The 25,664-nt window shown below is 48.4% G+C and overlaps 1 protein-coding gene and 1 long non-coding RNA gene across 6 annotated transcripts in view; one reads left to right on the top strand and one right to left on the bottom strand.

Annotated features, from left to right (window-relative positions):
- The window catches only part of Hnf4a (hepatocyte nuclear factor 4, alpha), a 61,539-nt gene that overhangs the window by 18,828 nt on the left and 17,047 nt on the right, over window positions 1-25,664 (bottom strand). For 2 of the 4 annotated variants that reach the window (NM_001270931.1, NM_001270933.1), the window contains exons 2-4: window positions 18,651-18,786; window positions 2,635-2,809; window positions 1,623-1,717 (exon numbers count right to left, since the gene is read on the bottom strand). In NM_001270931.1, coding sequence (NP_001257860.1) covers window positions 1,623-1,717; window positions 2,635-2,809; window positions 18,651-18,690 — 310 coding nt within the window. In that variant the 5' untranslated portion in view covers window positions 18,691-18,786. Of the gene's footprint in view, window positions 1-1,622; window positions 1,718-2,634; window positions 2,810-6,840; window positions 7,117-18,650; window positions 18,787-25,664 lie in introns of those variants that run through there. The other 2 variants (XM_006235516.5, NM_022180.2) reach the window with 2 other exon arrangements.
- On the top strand, window positions 13,478-22,805 carry LOC120101780 (uncharacterized). Of its 2 annotated transcripts, none has more exons than XR_005502705.2 (2): window positions 13,478-14,223; window positions 19,414-22,805. It is a non-coding gene; the product is annotated as an uncharacterized LOC120101780 (long non-coding RNA). The 2 variants fall into 2 exon arrangements; XR_010065042.1 differs by having other exon boundaries at window positions 13,478-18,653.

Raw genomic sequence — 25,664 nt, 5'->3', positions numbered from 1 at the left:
AGGTGTGTGTGGTGGGATCCTTAGGCTCTAACTTTCCAACAAAACTCCTCAACTTGCACCGAATACCTGTAAGGGCCCTTCTGAGGGGAGGGAAGGAAGAATGATCTGAGGAAGGAGGGCAGAAACTGGGCAGGGAGGCTGTCACCTTTACCTCACCTTCTGTCTCTCTCAGCCCAGCATGAGCTGGAGCCCAGGTTCTTGATTCAGAGATGGGGGAGGGGTGAAAAAGAGAGAAAGAGAGGGGAAGGGGAGGGAGAGGGAGGAGGAGAAAGGAGGGGAGGGGAGAGAGAGACGGTGTCTATGTGTGCATGTGCATGTGCGTGACAGTCTGGCGAGAAGAGAACAGTGTGGGCCAGAAGAAGACTTTAGTTGGGGGAAAAAGTTTATAAAGATTTTTTTTCTTTAATTTTCGAGCATGAGAAAAATAATTCTTCTTTCCTTTTTTTCTTTCCTCTCTCTCTCTCTCTTCTTTCTTTCTCTCTCTCTTTCTTCTTTCTTTCTTTCTTTCTTTCTTCCTTCCTTCCTTTCTCTCTCTTTCTCTCTTCCTTCCTTCCTTTCTTTCTCTTTCTTTCTTCCTTCCTTTCTCTCTCTCTTTCTCTCTTCCTTTCTCTCTTTCTTTCTTTCCCTTTCTTTCTTTCTTTCTCTTTCTTTCTTCCTTTCTCTCTCTCTCTCTTTCTCTCCTTCTTTTTTTCTTTCTTTCTTTCCTTCTTTTTTTCTTTCTTTCTTTCTCTTTTTTGTAGGCAGGGAGTGGCCCAGGGCTCTGCATGTTTGCCAGCTCCACTACCGTGTTCCAGGTCTGGCCGCTGAAAACTGTCATAAATGGGGCCTGGAGGGCACAGTGTAGGCAGCACTGAGGTGTCCACACAGCATCAAACTGGAGTTGGGAGCTCTGCTCGTCCAGTAACTGCCGTGGATGGGAGCTGCAGCAAGGGGACTAACCACTGCGGTCCTCAGTTGCTTCTGCTATGAGTGGGGGATAGTATTCGTTCCAGCCTCTCAGAGCAGCTATGGGAATGAAATGACCTGCGACACAGGGAAGAGGCAGCTCCGTGTCTGATGCAGGAGTTGGCCGGGGCAGAGTTAGAGGACACTGTGTGCGCTGTAAGTCCATCTCCACCATCCAGGCTGGATTGATTAGATCAGTCCACTGTTAGGAGGGGGAAATTTCCAGAAACAACCTGATACCCAGCAATGAGGACTAAGAGGATTGTGGTGCCTGTCTTTGGCCAGGAAACTCAAAATAAGGCCCTCTGTTCATATTAGTGAAGACTCGGTGGCAGGCCCTTGGGTGTTTGCTGTGTCGTGTTCTGTGTTTTTTCTAATGCTTGCTGTATCCATTAGAAAGAGCGTCCATCTTGGCCGCCTCATGGTAGCACAGGAAGGCCCAGTGGCAGTTGCTGGGAGCTGAAGTGAGTGAGTGGGAGCTTTATCTCTGAATCTTTCTCAAGACCAAGCCCAGCCACTCCCTGTGGTCAGATCTCCAGGCCCTCCCTCCTCTCAGCCATTAGCCAGTCATCCCAGGGCCTGTCACGGAGCCATAAAGTATGGCTACAGTTGTAAATGCGGGGTTGGTTGGAGCCTTCGTGCAGGTGGGGCAGGGGTGTGGGGGGGCTGGGGCTCACCTTCTTTCTTCATGCCAGCCCGGAAGCACTTCTTGAGCCTGCAGTAACGACACTGGTTCCTCTTATCTTTGTCTACCACGCACTGCCTGCTAAACCTGGAGAGGACGTTGGATGGTTGGATGGAGGAGAAATAGCCTCTCCCTCTTAGGACAGAATCAGGACCCCGCTATCAGTCAACCCCCAGCCTCCCTGCTCCATGTTTGCATCTCAAGAGCACTAATGTTAACCAGAAGCCAGAGGGTCTGTGGCCTATCTGAAAAAGTCCATTCTGTCCCACTCAGCATAGGAAACTGAAGCCCAGAAAGGTGGCATGTGACTTTCATCACTTGGTTGGCAGTGGAGCTGAACTGGAAACCTTAGCCTCTGGGGTACCAGCTATTTCTACCACATCCTATGGGTGCTCATAGCCCTTAGCATGCCGCTGGATATGGCTTAAAGTCAGTTGTTAGTCCACAGCAGGTAAAGGTTGAGGGAGAGGGGATGGCTTTCAATATTGTCTCCAGCATTCACCTAAGTTGGTTGGCTTCAGGTAAATTCTTAGCCCTCCCAGACATAGCCATCCCCATCTACAAAATGAGGATAATAATCGTTACCACATCAAAAGGGCACTGGCAGGTGACAGTGGTATAATGCAGGCTTGTCACGGAGCAATGTCTCAGTCACCCGCTTCTAGTATTTTACTGTTCTTATCCAAAATGAGAGATGCTTTTGAAAGAAGAATTTTCATAATCTTGGGGGGGGCCCACTGGGGTAGCTGGAAAGACTTAGGGCCAATGCCTTGTTAGGACCTAGAAAAAGAGGAGGTTGGAGGGCTGGTCCTAACCTCTCTAAGGTCGTTAGGCAGTTGCTAAGAGGTAGCTGCTCGCCCCTGAGTCCACAGATGCTCCTAAGAAACCAGACTGTCTTTGAATGTCTGGAAGGGTAGACGCCTCAAGATGGACCCTCAGAGGACATGAATCCCAATATACCCGTGTCCCGGCTGGGAAAGTTAAGGCCTAAGCTGGCTCCTCACCTGCAGGAGTACATGTGGTTCTTCCTCACGCTCCTCCTGAAGAATCCCTTGCAGCCGTCACAGCTTGAGGCTCCGTAGTGTTTGCCAGTGGCCCGATCGCCACAGATGGCACACAGGGCACTGACACCCAGGCTGTTGGATGAGTTGAGGTTGGCACCTTCAGATGGGGATGTGTCTGCGCCAAAAGAGGGTAAGTGAGGATCCAGGAGGGGTAGAGAGCAAAACAAAACCAAAACCAAGCCTGAAACAACAGGCTACCCATGGCTAAGGGCTATGTCAACTCCTTCCTGTTCCCCTCAGTGTCAAGTGGCTTCTGGAGTCTCACTTTCCAGTCTGTAAATCAGAACCAACTGTGCTGTGGATCTCCTGGAGTGCCTGCAAGGACTTGCTTCAGCTTCCTCAGGAAGGGATGGACACCTCACCACCACAGTCTCTTAATTAGGAGCTTTGGGGACAGTGACTACCCAGCCATTTTGTCATCAGAAGAACTGGACCAGAGGGTCCTGAACTTAGCCTTCAGACTCCACAGAGCCTCTCAAAGAGTAGAAAGATACACAAAGAACACTTTTTTTCTTTGCCTCTGGGGTGGGTGCTGACAGAGGTGCCACATCCGGGCAGATGTGGGAACCACAGACTAGAAGCCATCTCCCCATCCAAGTGTAAGGAAAACAGACTCAAAACCTCTGGCAAAAGAGATTTCAGCTTGTGTGCCAAAAGTCCTGGGCAATTTGTACTGGTGCTTAACTCACCTCTGGTCTTGGACCAGCTCCGTTCCCTGGCCCTAATCTCCCCAACTGCAAAGGGATCAGTTTAACTGGTTCAGTTGGTTTTCAAATATATATGTGTGTGTGTGTGTGTGTGTGTGTGTGTGTGTGTGTGTGTGTGTGTGTGTGTGTATGTATATATAGTTTATGTATCATAAAATATGTATGTATGTATATTAACACACATATCAAAAGATTGTACTTTTTCTATAAGCAAATCTTCCACCACATATAAACTCTTTAGAAAATCTCATTGCCTGGGAGGTAAAGACAGGAGAATCAAGAGTTCAAGGCCAGACTCAGCTAAATGTTAAGTTCCAAGGCAGTCTGGGCTACATTGAGACCTTGTCTCAAAAAAAAAAAAAAAAAGTCACCATTTGGAGATGATAAATAATCCCCTTCTCCTAAACAGAAGTCCATGCATGTGAGCAACACACACACACACACACACACACACACACACACACACACACACACACACACGAGGGCCTTTCTATAGAGAGAGTCTCAGCATTTGACCTTGGATTCCTAAGGGAATGTCCTATTGCAAACCGGAGAGGGCTGTGGTATGCTGAAGCAGAGACTCTGAGGTTTCATAGCGTTGGATCTAATTCCCAATTGGTCTCATGGTACTGGGCTATTTCTTGTCATTGCCCCCCTCCACCTGTCAGACAGAGCATGGTCAGCTCTCGGAGCTGTCCACAGTCAGTGAGTCAGTCAGCTGGAAATGCTTGGCACACGGTAAGTTCTAGAACTGTCTGTGAAATTAAACTCTTCTCGGCAGCCGAGAACTCCCTCAGCAGGCGTCTTGTATCTGTTCCTCATTTCTGCTGTCTTCTCGCTGAACCGTTCCTAGGACTTCTGAGTGTTCAGAGCGGAGCCCCCTCCGGCTGGTGAATTATTCCCAAGGCAGGGATAATTGTTAAACTTCATTGGCTCTTTCTCCCTTGTCCTCTCCTCTCTTGACCCCCGGGGAGAGCTGAGCCCGCAACTTGGGCAGAGGACGGCAAGCTGTCCCCTTGATGGGCAGCACGGACTAGGTACAGCCAACTGGATCAACTCCCCCTGAGGTCAGCAGGTCACTTCCATTTCCCAGTTAGGAACACCGAGACTCGAAGAGAACAAGGGACTTGTCCAGTATCATTACACTGCTGCCAGTCAGAGGGGCTGGGCCTATGGGTTAATATACTGTGCTCTCTAGCCATGTTGCCCATGCCTGGAGATCTGTGGGGACCCTTCTGCTCTCTGTGAAGTGGGGATGGATTGTGGGAACAGATATCCTTAGCACTTCTAGCCATTAGCTCAGGATGGACCCCAATCCCTTTGGAGGACAGCCTCCTATAACCTCAACTCTCAGACCTCTGTGAACTCCAGAAGGGCATATGACCAACATATGCCGACATATGCCAAGTCCTGGAGACCACCCATGGAGGGATCAAGCAAGCACAAGGAAAGACCTTGTAAACCTTATATGCCGTTCAATCTATCCAAGTTTTACAGATGAAGAAACTGAGACTGGGGAGGAAGGGTTTTTCCAGAGCTGGGGGTGACTGATGTGTCCTCAGGACATTTAATCAAGGGCTCGGCCTCGGGTACAGGAACACAGAACTCTCAGACACTGAAGGGGCTGTGTGGTGGCCAGGAGTGTGACAAGTACTGTCCTCCCTGGGGGTGGGGGTTGGGGGTGTCACGTGCTACCACCTCGGGGCAGAAGCAACTTGTTCACCCTAAACACTTCTCTGAGTACCTCCTCTGAATCGCCCATGGCCAACAAGGCTGGGGTAAAGGAACCCATTTCCATACTGCATAAGAGGCGAAAGAGGTAACATACAGGAGGTCACACAGTACTAGGGGCAAGCGGCGGGGGTGGGGGATGGGGAGGACTGACCATGGACAGAGCCCACGCTGCCTCCTCCTTCTGGCTAGATCAAGAGTGCACAGTTTTCCAGACCTAAGCCTTGAAACCCAAAAGCTGTGTCGTGGAGTCATAGAAGGAAAGTGGTGGCAGGGCCAGCCTCAGCCAGGTGCCATCTCCCCAGTGCTAGCCCGGAACCTGGTCCCATCCCTTCCAGAAGCTTCTCATCCTCCAGAAGTGGCAAAGGAAACACCCTCCCCCCACCCAACCCCCACGGACATATTCTCGGTGATATTGGAACAGGTGCTTGAATGATGGTGACACAGGGACAACAGACACAGACACACATGCTGCTGCCGGGAATCCTAAGTTTTGGAATACAGTTACGGTTAAGACCCTCACAACATAACCATGGTGTTTTGGGAATCTGGGTCAGAGGACCTCAAGTTCCAGGCTAGACATGGGAGTATGTTCTAACTTTCAGGCCAGCTCAGGAATGCATACTCTCTGTATAAAAAACAAAAACAAAAACAAAAACGAAACAAACAGAACCAAGCTGGACCCGGTGGGTGCATGCCTTTAATCTTAGCACCTGGGAGGCAAAGGCAGGTGGAACTCTCAGTTTGAGGATAACCTGGTCTACGTAGTGAGTTTTAGGACAACTAGAGCTATGTAGAAACCCTATCTCAAAAATATATATATAACAAACAAACAAAAAGCCCTGTCCAATGGCGCTACACAATCCTGTACAACAGAGAGCGGTGCCCAGTAGCACAGGGGCTGTATGGACATGTGCTAAGAAAACATGCCATCCAGAGTCACCAGGCCAAAAGCACAGGGTATGCCCTCATTTACAAGCGTGTCCACTCTGTCACCCACATTTACAGATACTAGACATACATATATTCAAGCCAAACAAAAAAAAAAAAAAAAAAAAAAAACGAAATGAAACAAAAACCAAATGGTCCTGGAGACAGAACTACAGACCATTTGATACATACAAATGAAGCCGGGACACAAACTCGAAAAGGGGATCAGACACACAGCTGTATTCCGGCATTTGCCACGCCACATACAAGGACACCTAGGACCGACCATGTAAACACCACTGTATTGGCCTTTTAGCTGGGAAGTCTGAAAAGCCTACTTTTCTCCTGAAGTCCAGTTTCCCAAAGTCTGAAATGTAGACATGCCTCCTGTCACAATCTCTAGAGACAAGACAGACCTTTTGTTGCTTACACAGAAAAGGGCCCGGGGACCTGGAAGATAGGGCCATGTTGGATAGGATTGCGGTAGCCACCCAGAGGAAGCTCACGATCATGGCCCCATTTCCTGGTAAGCAGGGCAGCGTAAGACCCCGGGGCCTAGGTAGGGAGGATCTTGGGAAATTTTCTGTTGGAAATCCACCTCTGTAGGTCTCGGTCACCCAGAATATCTCTGGCCACAGTACAAAGGCCCACTTGCTTCACCTGACAACACCTGTACGAGTCTATAGGGCCAACCTACAGTTTTCTGTATCTCCCCTCCCATCCCAAAGTCCAGTGCCAAAGATCCGTTCCATACCTGGGCATGATTGCCCCCACCTACCATTGCCCATGGTCAACACCTGCACATTTTCAAACTCCAGGGTGGTGTAGGCTGGGTCCAAGGCAGCACTGTAGTCAGCCATGTCCATGTCGGCGAGGGTTTTAGAGAGTCGCATTCTCCTCTACCCACCCCTCAGCCCCCTGTCCTGCCCTGCCCAGGATGCTACCCAAGCCCCTGGGCTGAGCCCCAGCCCCTCCGTCCCCGCCCTCCTCCTGCCTCCTCCCAGGTCCCTTCTCTGCCTTCCTCTGTTTCAAACTGTCCTCTGGGAGATTCAGCCTGGCGTCCTGGCCTAGCCTCTGCAGAGGGTGGAGGCTCTGTGGGGAGGGGTGGGAGTTAATGGTTAATCACCCCCGTTGCCGGGTAGTCTGGGCGGAGTCACAGGGATTTGGCTGTTTGTTGGTTTCTGACTGACACCTGGGGTGCTAAATTACAACTGTTGGGCCCCCACTCATTAATATTCAGTTTCCAATCTTCCAAGACAGGCACCGAACAAGACTGGCACTTGTTGGACCATCGCTTCAGCAGCCCCCAAGTCCTACCAAGTTGGACATCCCAGCTGACGTTCTTGGACACTGAACAAGTCTACCACCATGAAACCCTAAACCAACCACTTCTCAAATCATTGACTTCCATCCTCAATTTGAGATAAAGCGGTCCTGGGTCGCTTGAATTAGAAACCTAATCCCCAAGCCCACACTTGGGTCTTTTGGATCCTTGCTGAGGAGAATTCTTCTGGTTCCCTTGTGGTTTGTCAGCTGTCTTTGAGAACCACTGGGACTCACCTTCAAGTCTCTTCCCTAGCCCCTGATAGCTCCTGGTTGCTCCAGCTGGACCAGACGTCATGGAGGGCTCTCTGTCACACCGAATGCTTCCACAGCACCTACCCCTCCCAGGATAGGCACAGACAAGATCTGCAGCCCTTGCCACCTGCTTATTGTGACTCTTTCCAAGCCTCAGTTTCCATCTCATAAAATGTACAGGGCCATCAGAAAGGGTAGTTTGGGTAATTCCTAAGATATAAAAATAACTGCCCAGGTGCACTGGCTAACCCCCAAACTCCAAGTCATCATTTTGTTCTGCGGTGTAGCCCAGGTTGGACTCAAATTCTTGACACTCCAGCCTTCCAAGATCTGGAATTACCAGGACTGTGCCACCATGCCTAATACCTGTTCTCATTTTGGGTCTCCACCTTCCCCTTTGCCTCCCTGTTTTTTTCTGTCCACCTCTTCCCTTTGGGGCAGGATTCTCTGCATGCCTTAACACTCATTCCACCCTTTTAAAGTTTGTTGGGTTTTTTAGATTAAAAATACACTATACGTAGGAGTTTTGCTTGCACGTATGTCTGTGCACCACATGCATGCCTGGATCTAGGGAGGCCAGAAGAGGGATTTGGATTCCCTGGAACTGGAATTACAGACAGTTGTGAACTGCCATATAAGTGCTGGGAATTAAACTCTGGTCCTCTGGAAGAGCAGCCAGTGTTCTTAACCACTGAGCCATCTTTACTTTTCTTTTAATGTTCATTTCATTGTCTACACCTTTTAAGGGGTTTAACCCTGGACCTGGAGCACCTGTCCTTTTGTGCAGTCCCTCTCTGTGTCCTTCTCTGCTGACACTTTTGAGATTCCCACTAGCTGAGGAGAGAGAGTCACAGATGGTCGAGTGTGAGGGCAGGATCTGAGAAAACTTCAGTGCCTGTCTTGCTCAGCTAGTCGAAAGATCAATTCAGAGGGCATGGTAACAACACAGAGCAATAATGAGAAACAGAGTCTGCCTTGGAGAGAGTGAATGAACCAGAAAACCGAGTGACTAGGAGGCCAGGTGAATTACTGAGTGAATGACTGAAACTCATGGGTATGTAAAAGGGCAACTGGATGAGTGAATGAATGAATGAATGAATAAGTGAATGAGTGAATAGATGAGTGAAGGAATGAATGAATGAGTGAATGAATGAGTGAGCAAATGAATGAATGAGCGAGTGAACTAATGAATGAACTAGTGAATGAGTGAATGAATGGATGAGTGAATGAGTGAATAGATGAGTGAAGGAATGAATGAATGAGTGAATGAATGAGTGAGCAAATGAATGAATGAGCGAGTGAACTAATGAATGAACTAGTGAATGAGTGAATGAATGGATGAGTGAATGAATGGATGAGTGAATGAATGGATGAGTGAATGAGTGAATGAATGGATAAAGGAATGAGTGAATGGATGTGTAGATGTGTCTTAACACCATAGTGATATCATTAGAAGCCCTCTTTCTGTACTCCTTAACTTTATTATGCCCCTTCCGTCCTATCCCTAGAGACAAAATGGTGGAAGAGAATGTGGGAGGCAATCGTGCGAAAGAAAGATATTAGACGGGCTGGAGAGATGGCTCAGTGGTTAAGAGCACTGACTGTTCTTCCAAAGGTCCTGAGTTCAATTCCCAGCAACCACATGGTGGCTCACAACCATCTGTAATGGGATCCGATGCCCTCTTCTGGTGTGTCTGAAGACAGCTACAGTGTACTTGTATATGATAAATAAATAAATCTTAAAAAAAAAAAGAAAGATATTAGACTCAGGGCAAGTGACCTGGGTTTAGAAACTATCTCTAGGACCCCCAGGATGGCTCAACAGGTGATGACATTTGCCTTGCAAGCTTGGTGATCTGAGTTTGACCTGGCATGCCCCGCTTCTATCCTGGATACTCGCACATGATTCGAAGCAAACATTTCCATCACTCTTCCAATGGATCTGTGGTTCTCGGTCCTTCTTTGGGCAACTTTCATTATAGTGGGGGAAGATCCTGGGCTCGTTCTTTGTTTCTTTGTTGAAGGGAGAGGAAAGATTGGAGCTCGCAGCCCACACCATAAGACCCCCGAAAGTTCTGAAGTTGACTTGGGACCCTTCCAGGCCCTTTTTGGCTCCACTTATCTTGTCTCGGTGATCCTGGAAGAAGGGCTGGGCTGGGGTGGAAAGGGATGGCACCTGACAGACCACCCACAACCACACCACAGTGTTTGCCATATCTGCTCTACATGAAGCTTGCTCCTCATAAAAGACACAGTTCCATGATTCTCCAAGCAGAGTGTGATCATGTGATCGTTAGCCAGTCAGAGTTTTATTGGGGCAGCAACTCAATGAGTCTTTTTATGGACGACAATGTAGATTCCTCTAAACACAGTCTGTGATGAGCAAGGGTTGGCCAGGACACATCACATACAGACAGAGCTATCAGGAGGGAAAGAGAGCTCGCATGAGAAGAGCTGCTAGGTACACAAACTGTGGCACACATGGCATGCTGCATGCTCCACACCCAAGTCCCACCCTGTCACGACTCACCCACAGCAGCCTACCCATTCAGATCATAAACTGCATAACTGTCTCATTCATGATTCCCTCCACCTTCAGCTGACTCCGAGCAGTACCCTCCCCGCAGCCCTCCTTGGCCTACATGTGTCACACCTGTGCGCTCTAATGGTCCTGGAGTCTGGGACGAGCGATTTTGAATCTAGCGTCTGTAAAAGGGGCCTAACCTGGGTGGGGTTTACGGTCGTTTGGAGACAATTAAGCAAGCTCATGCTGTCAATTAGCTGTCCCTGATTGCTGCCTCTTTAGATCATGGAGTCTGACATATGTGGGTCAAGAATATCTGTTGTCTCAGACATTGCTTTTCTCGGCTGCTTCTGCATTGGGAAAATGGGGTAAATCCTTCCCACAGAAGGGTGGCTGTGGTCAGTACATGACAAGGATGTTATCCCTTCAGATCCACAGGTTCTACATTCGAGGCCTGACAATGTGGATGGAAAATATCAGGAAAAATGTGCCCGAGTCAGATGTAGTGGACACTGAAGGCAAAGAAGACCTGGAGTTCAGGCCAAGCTGGAATATACAAAACTCTGTTTCAACAGCGACAACAGGGCCAGAGATGTGGCTTAGCTGGGGCTTGCCTCACAAAACTGTCGGCCCAAGTGCTTTATCAGAGCTGTTTTTAATGATGTTGCTCAGAATGTTTTCTTTCCAGATGATGATTGAGAAGCTAATTAAAAAAAAAATGGTGCCAGGTACCACAAGAGTAACAGAACTGTGCTGTTTTCTCGGGTTTTGTTTTTTTACTTTTTTTTTTTAATGGAGTGTGCTGGATGTCTCTACAGTTTTGTTCAGATGACTGCAGAACCCGGAAAAGCTGTTGCTGCTGTTGATGCATAACACACTGCTATTATTGGTCTTTTTATATAAATATAAATATATATATACAGATATATAATTTGAATTTTTTGAAACTTTACCTGTGCTGTCAACTTTCGAAAAAAGTATCCCCGTTTACTGTGTTGAGTTGGCACTGTACAGAAATTAACAGCCATATTGGTCTAGAAATGTTGAACTTAAGTTTTTTCCATTTGTACAGGGGTAACACACTGTATTAAATATGTAAGGTCTTATATACGTGGGTTTGATTACAAAAACTAATAAAGTATTCTCTAAATAAAAAAAAATGAAAAAGAAAAAAAAACTGTCGGCCCAAGTTCAGTTCCTGAACCCACAGTAGGAGAGAACCAAGCCCTAAGCATAGTCCTCTGACCTCAGCAAGATCATGCCCACCCACCATCTACATCTCTGTCCCTGGGCCCACCTTTACCCTGCCTCTCTATCTCTGTACCACCCCATCCCACCTCTCTCCCCCTCTACTCACAAATAATAAATAAATAGTTTTTATTTAAAAACAATAGAAGGATTCTGGGGTGATGGCTCAGTGGCTAAAGTGCTTGCCATACAAGCAGGAGATCTGAGTTCAAATCCTCAGCACCCACGTGAAAAACTTGGCACAGTTTATATGTTTCTAATCTCAGTAACTGGAAGCAGAGACAGGAGGATCTCAAGGTTCACAGATCATTCAACCCAACCAGACAGTGAGCTCCAGGTTCAGTGAGAAGCCCTGTGGAGAAGAAAAGTGGAAAGTGATAGAGGAGGGTAGAGATGTCAGATCCACGTACAGATATACTCATGTGCACTTGTACTCAACCTACACACACACACACACACACACACACACACACACAAGCACACATACACACACGAGCACACACACATGCACACAAGCACACATGCACACAAGCACACATACACACACGAGCACACATGCACACATGAGCACACATGTACACACAAACACACATGCACACACACACATGAGCACACATGCATACACGAGCACACATGCACACACACACACAAGCACACACACATGCACACAAACGAGCACACACACATGCACACAAGCACACATGCATACATGCACACACGAGCACACATGCACACACACACTAACACACACACATGCACACAAACGAGCACACACACATGCACACAAACACACACACACACAGCCGAATAAGCTAAACTGCAACATACAAACACACATAATACTATTATTATTTCTGACCTCAACATGCTCAAGTCATGATATGTATTTATTCAAGATGGGATTTACTGTATTACCCAACCTGCCTTGAGTTCCTGAGCACAAACAATCCCTCTGCCTCAGCCTCCTGAGAGCTGGAACACTTGTCTGGCCATTATACAGTACATTCCCTTGACTCTTTAATAAAGTTGATTTAGGGGTTGGGGATTTAGCTCAGTGGTAGAGCGCTTGACTAGCAAGCCCAAGGCCCTGGGTTCGGTCCCCAGCTCCAAAAAAAAAAGAAAAGAAAAACAAAACAACAACAACAAAAAAACCAAAGTTGATTTAACAACAAGACAACTAGTTACATAGCACTCCCACGGTGGCATACATACCCTAAAGATGACTGAACATACAACGGGCTGTGTATGGGTCATATGCAAACGCAGTGGTCACTCATCGAGTACTTGTGATTTTGGCTATCTGAGCAGGGTGTGGGGACCTCCCTTACGGATGCCCAGAGATACTGTATGCAACAGTAGTGATTATCACCACTGGTCAGTGACTCCTGGCTCTGCTGGCCATGTGATCTTTGGGAATTAGAACCCCTAGTCTGGGCAGCACCTAGGTAGGGCACTTCTCAGTCTTGACACCATTGGTGTGGAACTTGTTCGTCTCCTCTATCCTTTCTTGTTGATCTGTCAGGCCCCAGCTCAAAGGGTAACAGCCTCTGGAAGAGATGAATTCAGAGCTCGCCTGGAGACCCAACTCCTTCATCCTGCAGATGGACAGGGAGTTTGAGCAGGGAAGAGGTAGCAGCTAGCCAAGAGGTGGGCCCACATCTGCTTCGAACAGAGGTTTAGGGACCTGCCACATTGGGCCATCTCTTTCTCCCTCGCTCGTTCTTTGTGAGACAGGATCTCAGGTAGCCTAGCTATCTGTGTAGCCAAAGACGACTTTAATTCTGATCCTCCTGCTTCCTGAGTGCTGGGATTGCAGGTGTGTGTGCCCACCATGTCTTGTTTCCGAGTTACCCTCCAGGGCTTCACGAATGCTAGCTATGCCCTGTACTGACTAAGCTGCGTCCTCAGCCCCTCAGTCAAACTGCAGTAATAGCATTTTGCTATGGGAGCATGTTTTGGACTTCGCGATAAGAGCCCATCACTCTTCTCAATTTTTTTTCCTGAGGCCCAGCATGTCCTCACTTTATAAGACCAAATGGAGACTCAGTGACGTAAAGTACATTTGCCTGAAGGCCATGAATCACATAACAGAAGAGTCAGCCCTTTGGACCAAGGTTGACTATGGGATCGAGGGTCTTCCCCTCTGTGTTGCCTCATGCCTGGGGTCAGTGGAAAAACTACAGAACCCTGGAGGTTGGGTCTGGCTCCAGCTGGTTTCCCTATCTCCGTACAGCAGGGGTGTTGCCATGACCCTGAGTAGCCTCAGCCCCGTATCTGGCCACGTGCATGCAGGTCTGGAGGCATTCTGCAGACATCCAGCCACCTGGGGCCACCTGGCGCCTCGGCTTCTCCCCTCAGAGCTCCCCTCGTCTCTGTCTCCTCTTCTTCCTCCCCCACCTACCACCCAGGGTGCAGTGCAGGGGAAACCTGCACTTATCAAGACAAAGAACAAAAGTCGTGGGGGCAAGGAGCCAAGAGCCATGTCTACTCTGGGGTAGGGCCTTCAGCTTCGCCCCTTTGAAATTTCAAATTCCAGTTTGTGGACAAAGTCCTAACTATCTCACAATATAGGTCCCCAACTGCTGACCAAACTCCAGTCCAAGCAGCCACCTGGCCTCAGACTAGCCTGGCTTTGCCGTTTCCTTTGGCAGCTCCCAAGACCCGAGGGTAAGAGTCCTGGGTGCCTGGGACCTACCAGGCCATCCTGCATCTCCCATGGGCCTCCCGACCCAGGGACCCCCATTCTTATCTGAGAGGACCACCTCTTCCTGAAGCTGGAACCTGATACTTATTGTTGCCAACTGAAACCAGGTGGGTACCCTCTCTGGTCCTTTCTGTTCCTTTTTGAACTCCTGTGCTGTCTCTGTCCTACCATGGCTAAGTCCCATCTGGACCTCCTGGAACTTCAGACTGGAAAAGGCATCTTCCTAAGCTACCCCCTAGGGCAGATGGAGACCCTGAATCCCTCAAGTGAAGGGTACTTACTGCAGGCTGGGAGTTGGGTCGAAGACCTGAGGCCTCTCACCAAGCCCAGAGGGGAGAAGGGACTTGCCTTCAAGCTAATTAGTGGTGGCAGTGTGAATTCTGTCTTAATAAAGGGGGACTCCGTTGCTTTTCTATTCCACAGACTGTGGGTGGCTGTATGTTGCTTCACTCAATGGCTGTTGGCCACTGGCTTGTTCATTGACCACAGTATCTTAGAGAGGAAGATGAGGGGGCTGGGGGCTGAAGACCAGTGGTTTTAGACGGAAACATTTATGTGGTTAACTGATAACTGGGCCCCATCCCTGGGGCCTCCAGTAGCCTCTTCCTCCCTCCTGTCCTCAGTGTGATTACGATGAACTTACCTGCCTGCTAATCATTGCTGAGCCTGTTGGTCTTGCTTTAAAAAATTAACTGGGCATGAGTTTGCGATTTGTCTCACCCCTAACCCTGAAAAGGCCCCGGGTGGGCAGGAGGCCTCCTGGGTTATGCAAGAGGCCATTGGCCTCTCCACACATGTCCAGCAGCCTGTGCTGCGCCCTCCGGAGGGGAGACTTTGCTCAAGAGTCAACAGTCTGCATGTGCCCTGCTCCAGGGCCTGAGTATATTTGCTCTGTTACCACAGGGAGATAAAGGTAGCTGGGAACATCCCGTAGGGGGATGTGAAAGTAGGGGCTCGTAGCTCCAATGTCCAAGCCAGGGAATCTTAGGGGAGATGCAAGTGGAGGCTTTTGAAGCCGGGTCCTGGGGTTCCCAGGAGCCCGCAGAGGAGGGGTCACAGGATGCCTTCTTAGGTGAGATCTTAATAGTTCATTTTCAAGCTGGGAAAGTGCTGGCCTAGACCAGCAAGTGGGAGATAGAGGCAGAGGAGGGGATGTAGCCTGTCCAAGAATAGGCTATACTAGATAGTCTGGGCTTCCTGGGACAGAGATGACAGGTATCTCTGGGCCTGACTGAAATGTTAAAGGACATCCAGGGACAAGTCTTTTCCTCTGCTGAACAGATCTCTGAGAGTCACCAGAGGCCCAAGTTAGGGGACGTCATCAGTGTCCTGTAGGCCTCTCAGTGGTCCCAGCAGCAGGGACATGAGGTAGGGTACCTCCTAGCCTTCCTAGCCTTGGCTATGTCCTATCTCTGGAAGCATCAGTCCGTTAGAGACACGCAGAAGTCAGAGTCCTTCCCAGACTGTCTGGGCCCTTCGGTTTCAGTTTCTTCCCTATAAGTTGAGAAAATGCCTAAGTTCTGATTTCTCCCACGAGGATGAATAGCGCCAGAGACAAAGGTCATGCATGGTCATCTGTGTCAGGAAATTCTCACATGGCTCTGATGCTGGGTGTTTTCATGAGCAGTTTGTTAAGACGGCTTCCCCAGAGAGGTTGATAGGAAATACTCCTAAAATCCAACCTAACTCCAGAACCTGTATTCCTCATCTGTACAAAACTTTCCAGACATGGTAAATGCTCAAGAGAGGAAGCTAGTACAAGGGTACAGAAGCAGTTCTGGGCAGACAGCAGTGTATTGTGGGAGGTTCTGACAGGGAAGACTTAGGGAGGTTTGGTGAGCGGATGGTCTGGGGAATGATCAGGGTAGAAGCCAGGATTTGGGTCCCGTGGGTGGTGTTTCCTGAGGTCTGTTTGCCTACGGCCAGGTGGCTTATGACATCTGAGCTGACATTGCCACTGTCCTGTTTGTGTTCTGTGAGGGTGACCTTGGCCTGTGTGGGACCTGAGGGGGGTGATGGGGAGTTCCTGTCTTCCCAAGTTCTGGTTTTGGGAATGAGGAATGAACCTGCTATTCAGAAATCATCCTTAATCCCCTTGACTCCTGTTCGGAGGGGCCCCAGGGATTTGTCCGATGTCATCAGGATTTGGGAGGTCAGAGACAGACCAGAAACACTGTGTATAGTTGCACAGGGCACACATTGCACAAATACTCCAGTCCAGAAAGCTGAGATGGGGGATGGTGCAGGGGGTGGAAGTCCAGCCCTTGTTCCAAAGCCCCGGAGCCTGCTCTATCCAAAAGGGATACAGTTTCTTAGTGGAGCAAACGTTACATGTAAACCATTGGATAGCTCATCCCAGCTTTGCTTTTAGCTGTGTGTGGTCCTTGGGAAAGCCATTTTCCTCTTTGGTCTATGGGAAACCGAGCAGAAGGTTCATTCTGGGTAATGCAAAATGGAACCACTTGAGACTGTAAAGGGTTTTTACATCCTAGCTTTTAAAGAGCTTGTTCCGGAGTACGGCTGGTGGCACAATGCTTGCCTAGAACGTAATGGGCTCTGGACATCCCCTAGTTCCACACAGGGAAAAAAAAGAGATAAAAAGTGACTCCCAAGCCCCGTCACAAACCAACAGGCAAATCTTGGGGTTGGACAGCCAGGCAGGCAAGGTAGCACACATCTGTAACCACAGCAAGAGAATTGGGAATCCCAGGCCAACCTGGGCTATCCTGATGAGAGGAAGGCCAGCCTTGGCTTATGTGGCCACACTCTATCTCAAAACAAAAATCTTGGAATGGGAGGCACAGTTCTAGGTGTTGGAAACTTCCAGAGAAATCTGACGGATGGCCATAATTCTGAACCTCTGTGGGGCCAGAGAAGGTTGGGGATATGTTGGTGTAGGTCCAGGTTTGACTATGTACAAGTCAAACCATTGGCGAGGCTCAGTTTCCCCATCTGTTAGGTGGGTCAGTGATAACTTCCTCTCAAAGTCAGAATGCTGACTCATGGGTGATGTTTGCACCACACCTGGCTCTGTCTCCAGTTTGTGGACAGCACTGATGGCTATTTGCTGTTAATATTGGCAACAGCATATTGGCTTCCAGGTCAAGGATGAAATGACCTGGAACTAATTCCTAGGACGTGTGTTGCAATCTTCACTGCACACCTGTCGCTATGGAATTGTGTGTGGGTTAATAATAATAATAGTTATTATTATTATTATTATTATTATTATTATTATTATTATTATTATTTACTATTTTACCACGTTTGTTTCAGCCTTTCATCTTAAATCCTAGCTATGTTGCTGTGTTTCAAACTAAAACTTTAAGAAGGCACCATCCCCTGAGACTTGCTTCCCCTGACGCTGTCCACCACCGCTCCCAGCTTCCGCACCATCTGAGGCCATTTCTGACTTTTTTTTTTCCCTTCCAAGCCTTCCGGGAGCCTTGCACGTATGTCCAGGTCCTGTGCACTCCTGTGTTATCATGCAGCTTCCTGCACTGTCCTGCACTCTGTTTTTCTCACTCTCTGTGGTGGTCAGTAGGTTATCTGACACCATTAGGGCAAGCCTTGGCTAAGGAAGGGCAAGCTCAGCCTAGAAGCCTTGGTTTCTCAGGGAGTCAAGTCTCAGATTTTTATTTTTTGGTAGGGTTTTATACGTGTGGCTTAGGCTGGCCCTAACCTCACTAACTAGTGGAGAATGGCCTTGAACTTCTGGTCCTCCTGCCTATGCCTTCTAAATACTAGGATTACAGATGTGTGCTGTTGTGTATTTATTCAGTGCCGGATACAGAACATGGAGCTTCACGCACGGTAGGCAAGCAAGCACTCTACCAACTGTGTCCCCAGCCCCTGGGGTTTAAATTTCCCTCGTAGTTGCTGGATTGCCAGGACATTTTGGGTCTGAAATCCTCAGAGAGGCTAAAGAGTGAGTAAGGCATCAAAACTGGGACCCAGAGACTAACTATCGCCCGAGGGGCATAGTCAGGGCTCTGTGGCCAAGCCCTCTGTCCCTGTGGAGACTGTCTAGAATTCTCTGCCAGACTCAGGGTGAGTGTCTATAGGGCTCAGAAGGTCCAGAGAGAAAGCAGTGAGGAGGGGAGAAAGCAGGGTCAGTGAGACAGGCTGCTTCCAGCTCCTGAGGACAGAGTGGACAAGACAGAAGTGTCAGCAGGTTTTGCTTCTCTTTAACGATTAGATCACGTTGAGATTCCCTCCTCTGAATTCTTCACCTGCTTCAGTTTACTGACTTTAAGCAGCTCACTTGCCTTTCTCTGCCTCAGTTTCCCCAACTGCAAAATGAAGATAAGACGGCTGATCAGCCTTGCAGTACTCCTGAAGAGTCTTCGGGGATCTGGACCGTATTTTGATCAAATGTCCTCCACCCATCAGAACCCTTGTCCTTCTGGGCTGGGATGGAGACTGGGACTAAAGATCTCCACACACCCTGAATTCTAAGCTTCTCCCTGAGTCCTTGGTCTCTCTTCTACCACCCTAGGCTTCCTTCTGGACAGATCTGAACTCAAGAGCATACCTGGTGGGTCCTGCAGGAAACCCTGGCCCCTGTCCGACATCCTCCTCCTGGTCCAATGGGGTCACGCACGGGGGGCAACTTCTTCATCCTTGAACCACTTCCTGCTGCCACTCAGGCACCCAAGACCCTGTGAGGGCTGCCGGAGAGTTAATCCCTTAATACTGGTCACAATGAGATTTCAGGGACATTGGGAGGTGGTCACCATGGAGACCAAAGACCTTTCCAGGACCCATGGGAGTAATAAGCCACAGGCCTCAACAAGGGGCCTGAAGGCCCAACCTAGATAGGCAGGAGAGGAGCAAAGGCTGCACTTGGGGACCTGCTAAGACCTCTTGCTGTCTCTTCATGTTCTCCTGCTAAGCTGGGAGCCAGCTACATTTGTAGAGAGAGTTCCGTTGCCCTCTTGAGCCCCAGGTTTTTTGCTCTCCTTTTGGGGCCCTGGTCATCAGCAAAGTAGCTTTTCTAGAAGAGTTCAAAGCTCTCTTCTGAGTCTGTCAGACTGGAGCTTAAAGCTCTACTTTCCCTTCCCAGCCTAGCCCAGCTCAGGCACTTCCCATCCCAGGCCTCAGTTTCCCCACATATGAGTACAGTAAAGCCACCCCGGCATCACTCAGGGGTCTGGTGGTGAACAGACACCCAGTGAGTGTGGATGGCTATCTGCATACTCCCTCCTCAGCCACCTCAGGAACCTCTCGGCCCAGCCCTGCTCTCTGACAGAGCCGTGGGTCATGAGCCATGTCTCATGTTGGTTTTCTTTCTCCAGGAGAATCTTGATGACCTGGATGAGCTTGAGGCCTCCTCCTCTGTCTCTTCCCAATCCCCAGAGCTTTGCACACACTGTATTTATCAGAGTATGTAAGTATCTGTCATGGCCACTGCCTCCTCCTTTGGACTGCCTGTCTGCCGTGGTTTTTGAGGGACCCCACTGGTGCGTAAAGTAAGTGGTTGGCTGAATAAAGGAGTGAAAAGCTGAAGGAACCCACTCATCCAAGCATTTGGCTTTGTCAGCATTGTGACTTGGAGGCTGGAGGCAGAGCAAGGAAGACAGTGGGAGAGAGCCTTCCCTTGCAGGACTGTAGTTAGCAATGAACATAAAAACATCCGCTGAAATTGTAACTTCAGACGTCCACCTCAGATACTTTGTAACATAAGTATATCCCTAATAATGCATGAACCACACTCATACTTAAAAAAAAAAAAAATAAAAGGGATGGCTCAGCACGTAAAGGCATCTGTGCCCTAGCCTGACTCTGGTGACTTAGGAACCTACCCCGGCAAAGTTGTCTCTGACCTCCACAGGAGCCTGTGACCACCTACACACCTTCACACTCACAATCGTTTTACTTAAAAAAAGGTTAAGGAAGGGTGTGGTTTATCCCAAGTCCAAATGTAACTGAGAGTTGAGGCTGTGTCTGGCAACTTCATTCTCAGCCTGGCATAACAGGCAGCGAGGGAAGTTAATCAAAAAGGGAAGTATATTTTAAATAGTGAGCAACTGCCCAGAACAAGGAAGCTGAGAGAGATGACAACACTTGGTGGTCTGGTGTCCCGGGCTTTGGATAGCGTGGCCCTCTCGAGGAGGAGACAATTTTACACCCCAGCGAGGAGTTGTTAGGAAAAGCTTAATGCGTGCATTACTTTGTGAGGGACGGGCAGGGGGTTGCTGGCTGCTGAGTCACTTGACAGACTGTATTTTTGCACCTTGGATCTGAGCCTTCGCAATCCTGCGTAAACCCGTGGTCCCACCCCCCCCAGGTCAGCCAATGTCCTTGGCGGGGCCGAGAGCCAGAGGAAAAGGGCCAAAGGAGCTACGCAGAGAAGCGTGGCCACCGAACAGAGCTCAGCGTCCTGATATCCTCTTCTGGCCTATCCCTGTCCCCCATTGTAGCAGGGCAAACGGAAACCAGCTCTGCAAATCTTCCTTCCCCTGACAGCATCCAGCATTGAGATTTGGTCTTCGAGGGCTCCTCCTAGCGGCCATTATGGGAACTGGCGTTCAGAGACTATCGCAAACATTCCAGGGGGCCGGCCGCCACTGTAATCCAGTCACAGCCCACTGCACCAACCAGAATGCAAGATTTAAAAAAAAAAATCTATTCTGCATTTCCAACTTCCTTGAAAGTTCGGGTTCCAACTCCCGGAGCCAGTGTGCGGGCAGCTTTGAGGAAGTTCCCAGAGGCTTTGTGCTGGCATCAAACGGAAGCCTCTATTTGCGTTCATGGTCATTTAGAATGGTATTCATAACATTAAATACCACTCCCTCATCATAAAAGTTGATATGGGAGCTGTAGGCTCAGTGGTTAACAGTGCTTACTTGCAGAGGACCCTGGTTGGGCTTCCAGCACCAATGGGGTAGCTCACAACAGTACCTCCAGTTCCAGGGCATTTGATGCCCTCTTCTGGCCTTCATGGGTCCTACACACACATGGCACAAACTCACTCATTCACATATGCACACTCCACACTCACATATACACACGCACACATGCGTGCTAATAGTTAAACAAAAATAAAGAAAAGTTAGCATGGAGATGTGAGCGAAGGTCAGCTCTGTTAACTAGGCTCGTGTTGAACACAGTGGAAGCTTTGTCCAGTAGGATGGCTTGTTCCCTTCCTAAGTTCTTATCATCACCACCACTACATGTGATATCCACCTTCATCTTCATCAAAAAACTCAGTTTACACTATCGATGACAGTAGCTAGAATTCCCCCTACTCCACTACAGCCAACTTGGGCACAATCACCATGTTTGCTGGAAGCCAGCAGAAATCTGTGCACAACTCTTCCTTGCCCACTCTGGCTTCTGGGCCATCTGCTCTTCATCCAAAGCTGGGCTGTGATCATGCGCAAACATACCTTGCCTCCGATCTCTTCCATTGTTAAACTTCTATAGTGTCCTTGCCTCTCAGCCTGATGACCTGAATTCAATCCCCAGGACCCACATGGTGGAAGGAGAGAAGTGACTCCTGCCTTTGACCTCCACGTGATCACTGTAGAACACCCTTCCCAATACATACATACACACATACACATATACATACACACACATACATACACACACATACACACATATACACATATATACATACATACATACACATATACACATATATACATACAAACACATACATACACATATGCACACACATACATGCACATATATGTACATATATACACATACATACATATATACACATACATACATGTATACATACACACATACACACATACATATATACACATACATACATGTATACATACACACATGTACATACATACACATACATACATACACACATACATATATACACACATACATGTATACATACACACATGTACATACATACACATACATACATACACATATACATACATATATACACACATACATATATATACACACATACATATTATATACGTACATACACACACACATATATATATACATATATACATACACATACAGACATACATACGGAAGAGAATACCATTAAGTACCATTTATAAAGCTCATAAGACTCCAGGCACAGAGATGTTATTGCTGCATCCCTACATCTCCAACCTCATTTCCTTCCTTTCTTTCTCCTTCCTGTCTCAGTGCCTTTGCACGTCCCCTTTCGGTTAACTATCACTGCCACGCCCTGGAGTGAGGGTGGATCTTCAGCTCCAGACTGGCCGCTCTCCCCACAGCATCTGAGTTCTGTGCCTTCCTCATTTGCATTCTCTGTCTCTGTCATGTCTTCCTAGAATGTGAACTTGAAATGGCCGTGTGTTGGGCTCCTTGTGGCTAATCTACATTTCTCCAGCCCCCGTTGTGGAGATGCTCGCTGGCTGTATTCCTCTAGTATACCCCAAACCTTGAATAGGTTCGAACGAAACAAAGAAGAGGCAACTAATGGGAATTTGGTAGCGTGCTGAAGAGGCCTTTGAGGAGAAACTGTCGGTGTCTGACAGTGAGGTCGTCAGGTAAATGTGCTTGCCTCTCTGCCAGATGACCTGAATGCAATCCCCAGGACCCACATGGTGGAAGGAGAGAAATCGTTTCCTGATGTTCTCTGACCTCCACATGCAAACTGGGGCCACGTGGCCGCACATGTGCGTGCACATACTGGTGAATAAATTAATAAACTATTTATTTACCTTACAGATAAAAATCTTTCTTACAATTTTGAGGAGGAAAGTTCCTCCAGCAGCCTCCTGAGGATTGAAGCGTCCTGCTCCACAAAGCTCTCGGCTGTGGCTCCTCCCCTTCTCTTCCTCCCCTTTCTAGATACCTACCCTCGCTCCTTGCTCCCATGTCCCTTCAAAACAAATCCTAGCCCCAGCCCAACTCCCTTCAGAGCCTAGAAGAAATGGCACCCTTAACAGTCCTGAGGTATCTATCCTGAGAGAGGCTATCAGGCTCATCTTCTCCCTTCCCTAGGAACAGAAGCTCGAAGGCCACGTGCAGAACATTGGTGGATAAGGACAGGCAAATCCAAGGGCCCTGGTACAACCCACCTCTCTGGATCAGTCTGCTCCTAGTCTATCCGGGGCTATTCACATTGGTCTACTTTCCTTTCAGGGGGTAGCTTCATAGTTCTCTGGATGTGACTGTGACGCTTGTCTCCGCCAGTGAGATGTGAGGAGAAGCAGGCTGTGCCAGCCCCAGTCCCAAGCCTTGAGACTAGGTACTTTATAGAATCAAGGATGCGTAGTCACCATGGTGAGGAGCGCCCTCTGCTGACCAAGGAGGGACATGCACTGTAAGAGACCTAGACCCCGCTAATGGAACCAGGATTGAGGGTGTTTTATGGGCTAGACCTCCAAAAGCATCCCAGGTTTTCCCAAGATCTCTATTGCTTTGATCATATCTGAAGACCACCTCTAATTGCTACCTACATACAATTTCTCTCCCACCAGGTCATTTTATTTTTACTTAGATTTATTTTTTAGTCTTTAAAAATTTTTTTTCTCATATTTGAGCTCGGCTCAAACTTACTACGCAGCTGAGAATGACCATGATTTTTTGATCCCTCCTGTTTTCGATGGAACTATAGGAATGTGCCATTAGTCCAGTTTTTATGGGGTGCGGGAAATGGGGTGCTGGAACATGCTAGGCAAGCACCTTACTGACCGGGCTACATCTCCAGTTCCTAGATTTATTTTCAAAGGAAATGTTATTCTTATCAAATAGAATATCATTTCCTAATTAGAAAGTAATAAAAAATAATCAAAATGAAATAAACCATTTTGCTACATGTTGACTTAGATTACATGCTTTTCAAGGCCTCTGAGCTCTTGGCCTGTTTCCTCATTGTTAAAAAGGGGGCAGGGGTCACCTACCACCATGTAATAGAAGTGTGGAGCCAGCACCAGGTCAAGGCTGAACAAACACACACTAGGTCTTAACTTTGGGGGTTTGATGCATATGCTTGCGCTACCACCACACGGCACCCCCAGCCCGGTGTCTGTTTTCTTACTTGCAAACGGTGTGTATGCTATTGGGCTATGGTGGGGATGGTTGGTGCTCCTTTAGGACTAGAGCTGTGTCTCGCACACTGAGTGCCACAAAGATGTCAGCTGCAAAAACAAAGCCCCTATAAAGATCCAAACACCATCTGGCCACAGTGGCACGCACTTGTGATCCCAGTCCCAGGGTAGCTGAGGCAAGAGGGTCAGGAGTTCAAAGCCAGGCTAAGCAGCAGGCATGGGTTACATGAGATGGATTTAAAGAAACAAAACACAACCGTGACCCAAATGTGTTTGACTAAGAGTGTGATCCTTTCCTCAGGTTAGACATATATCCCAGGGATGGTGCAGACGGGCAGAGTTACATGTCCTTCCTGTATTGATGGCAGGTGATGTAACACAGCCCTTGGGTTTATTTGGAGACTCCAGCTCTACGTCAGGTGTCACTCACGAGAACCCAGGGCTCAGGTCAGAAGAGCCAGCAACGCCCCCTCCCCTGTGCCCTGTCCTGAAGTGACCACATATGGACACAAGCATTGGGCTCTAATCCTAGGAGGGACACTTAGGACAGAACAGGCTGCAAAAGCGGTGCCCTTTGGATAGGGACTGAAGGAGCGGAGAGACCCAGGCTGGGTGCTATCGGCAGCAGAGAGAGAGGCAGTTCAGCTGAGTGCTGGGGCTGTGGCCTTTGAACTGTCTGCTCCTGGGCGAGTAACGAGCTCTTCAGATCTTATTTGCTTCTGGTACGAGATAGGGCTCGACAATAGGGCCTCTTTATAGAGTGCTCTGTGGAGCAAACGTGATAAGCCTTCGTCCACACCTGCCGTGCAGGTGCACTGCACGCAGCTAGGTTTGGGGCCAAAACGGGTCTGAGGCACATCAGACAGATTGCCTAGCATAGGAAAAGTCCCGAGGCTTATTCCAGAAATGCAAAACGAGACATTTCCTGGGAAATAAGAATTCGCTGTTAGTTCAGCAGTGGTTAACAGTGAACACGCCTTGCATCCTAGCACTCGAGAGGCAAAAGCAGGAGGATTTCTGAGGTTCGAGGCTAGCTAGGACAGCCAACGCTACAAAGAGAAGCCTTGTCTTGAAAAAACAAAACAAAGCAAAACCAAGAGCAAACCAACAAAAACCAAAACAACAACAGCAGCAACAACAAAAAGAATTTGCTGATTCCTATGACCCCAAAGAGCAAGCCAGAAATAATAGATGGAACAAAAATCTGGGCCCAGAATAAAGACCTTGCTACGTGCTATGACTATCCTACGAGGAGCAATCCTGATGGATCCAGATTATTAGCTGCTTGTCACTGGGGGCCTCCAACACCAGCCTGGGAATCATGATGTCAAGGAAGATGGGTTGTGGATTCCAGAAGCTCCCAGGGTGAAGCAGATTTTCCCAGGGAGCAAATATCTCAAATGAAATACAACCAAACTCCAGCACAGTGGGGAAACTGGGTCTCCGTATGTAAAAGACTGAAGTTGATGGGCTGGAGAGATGACCTCTGGTTAAGAGTACTAGACTGGGGCTGGAGAGATGGCTCAGTGGTTAAGAGCACT

Source organism: Rattus norvegicus, chromosome 3, assembly GCF_036323735.1.
Source record: "Rattus norvegicus strain BN/NHsdMcwi chromosome 3, GRCr8, whole genome shotgun sequence".
Classification (NCBI taxonomy): domain Eukaryota; kingdom Metazoa; phylum Chordata; class Mammalia; order Rodentia; family Muridae; genus Rattus; species Rattus norvegicus.
This window is presented reverse-complemented; position numbering and strand designations above follow the sequence as displayed.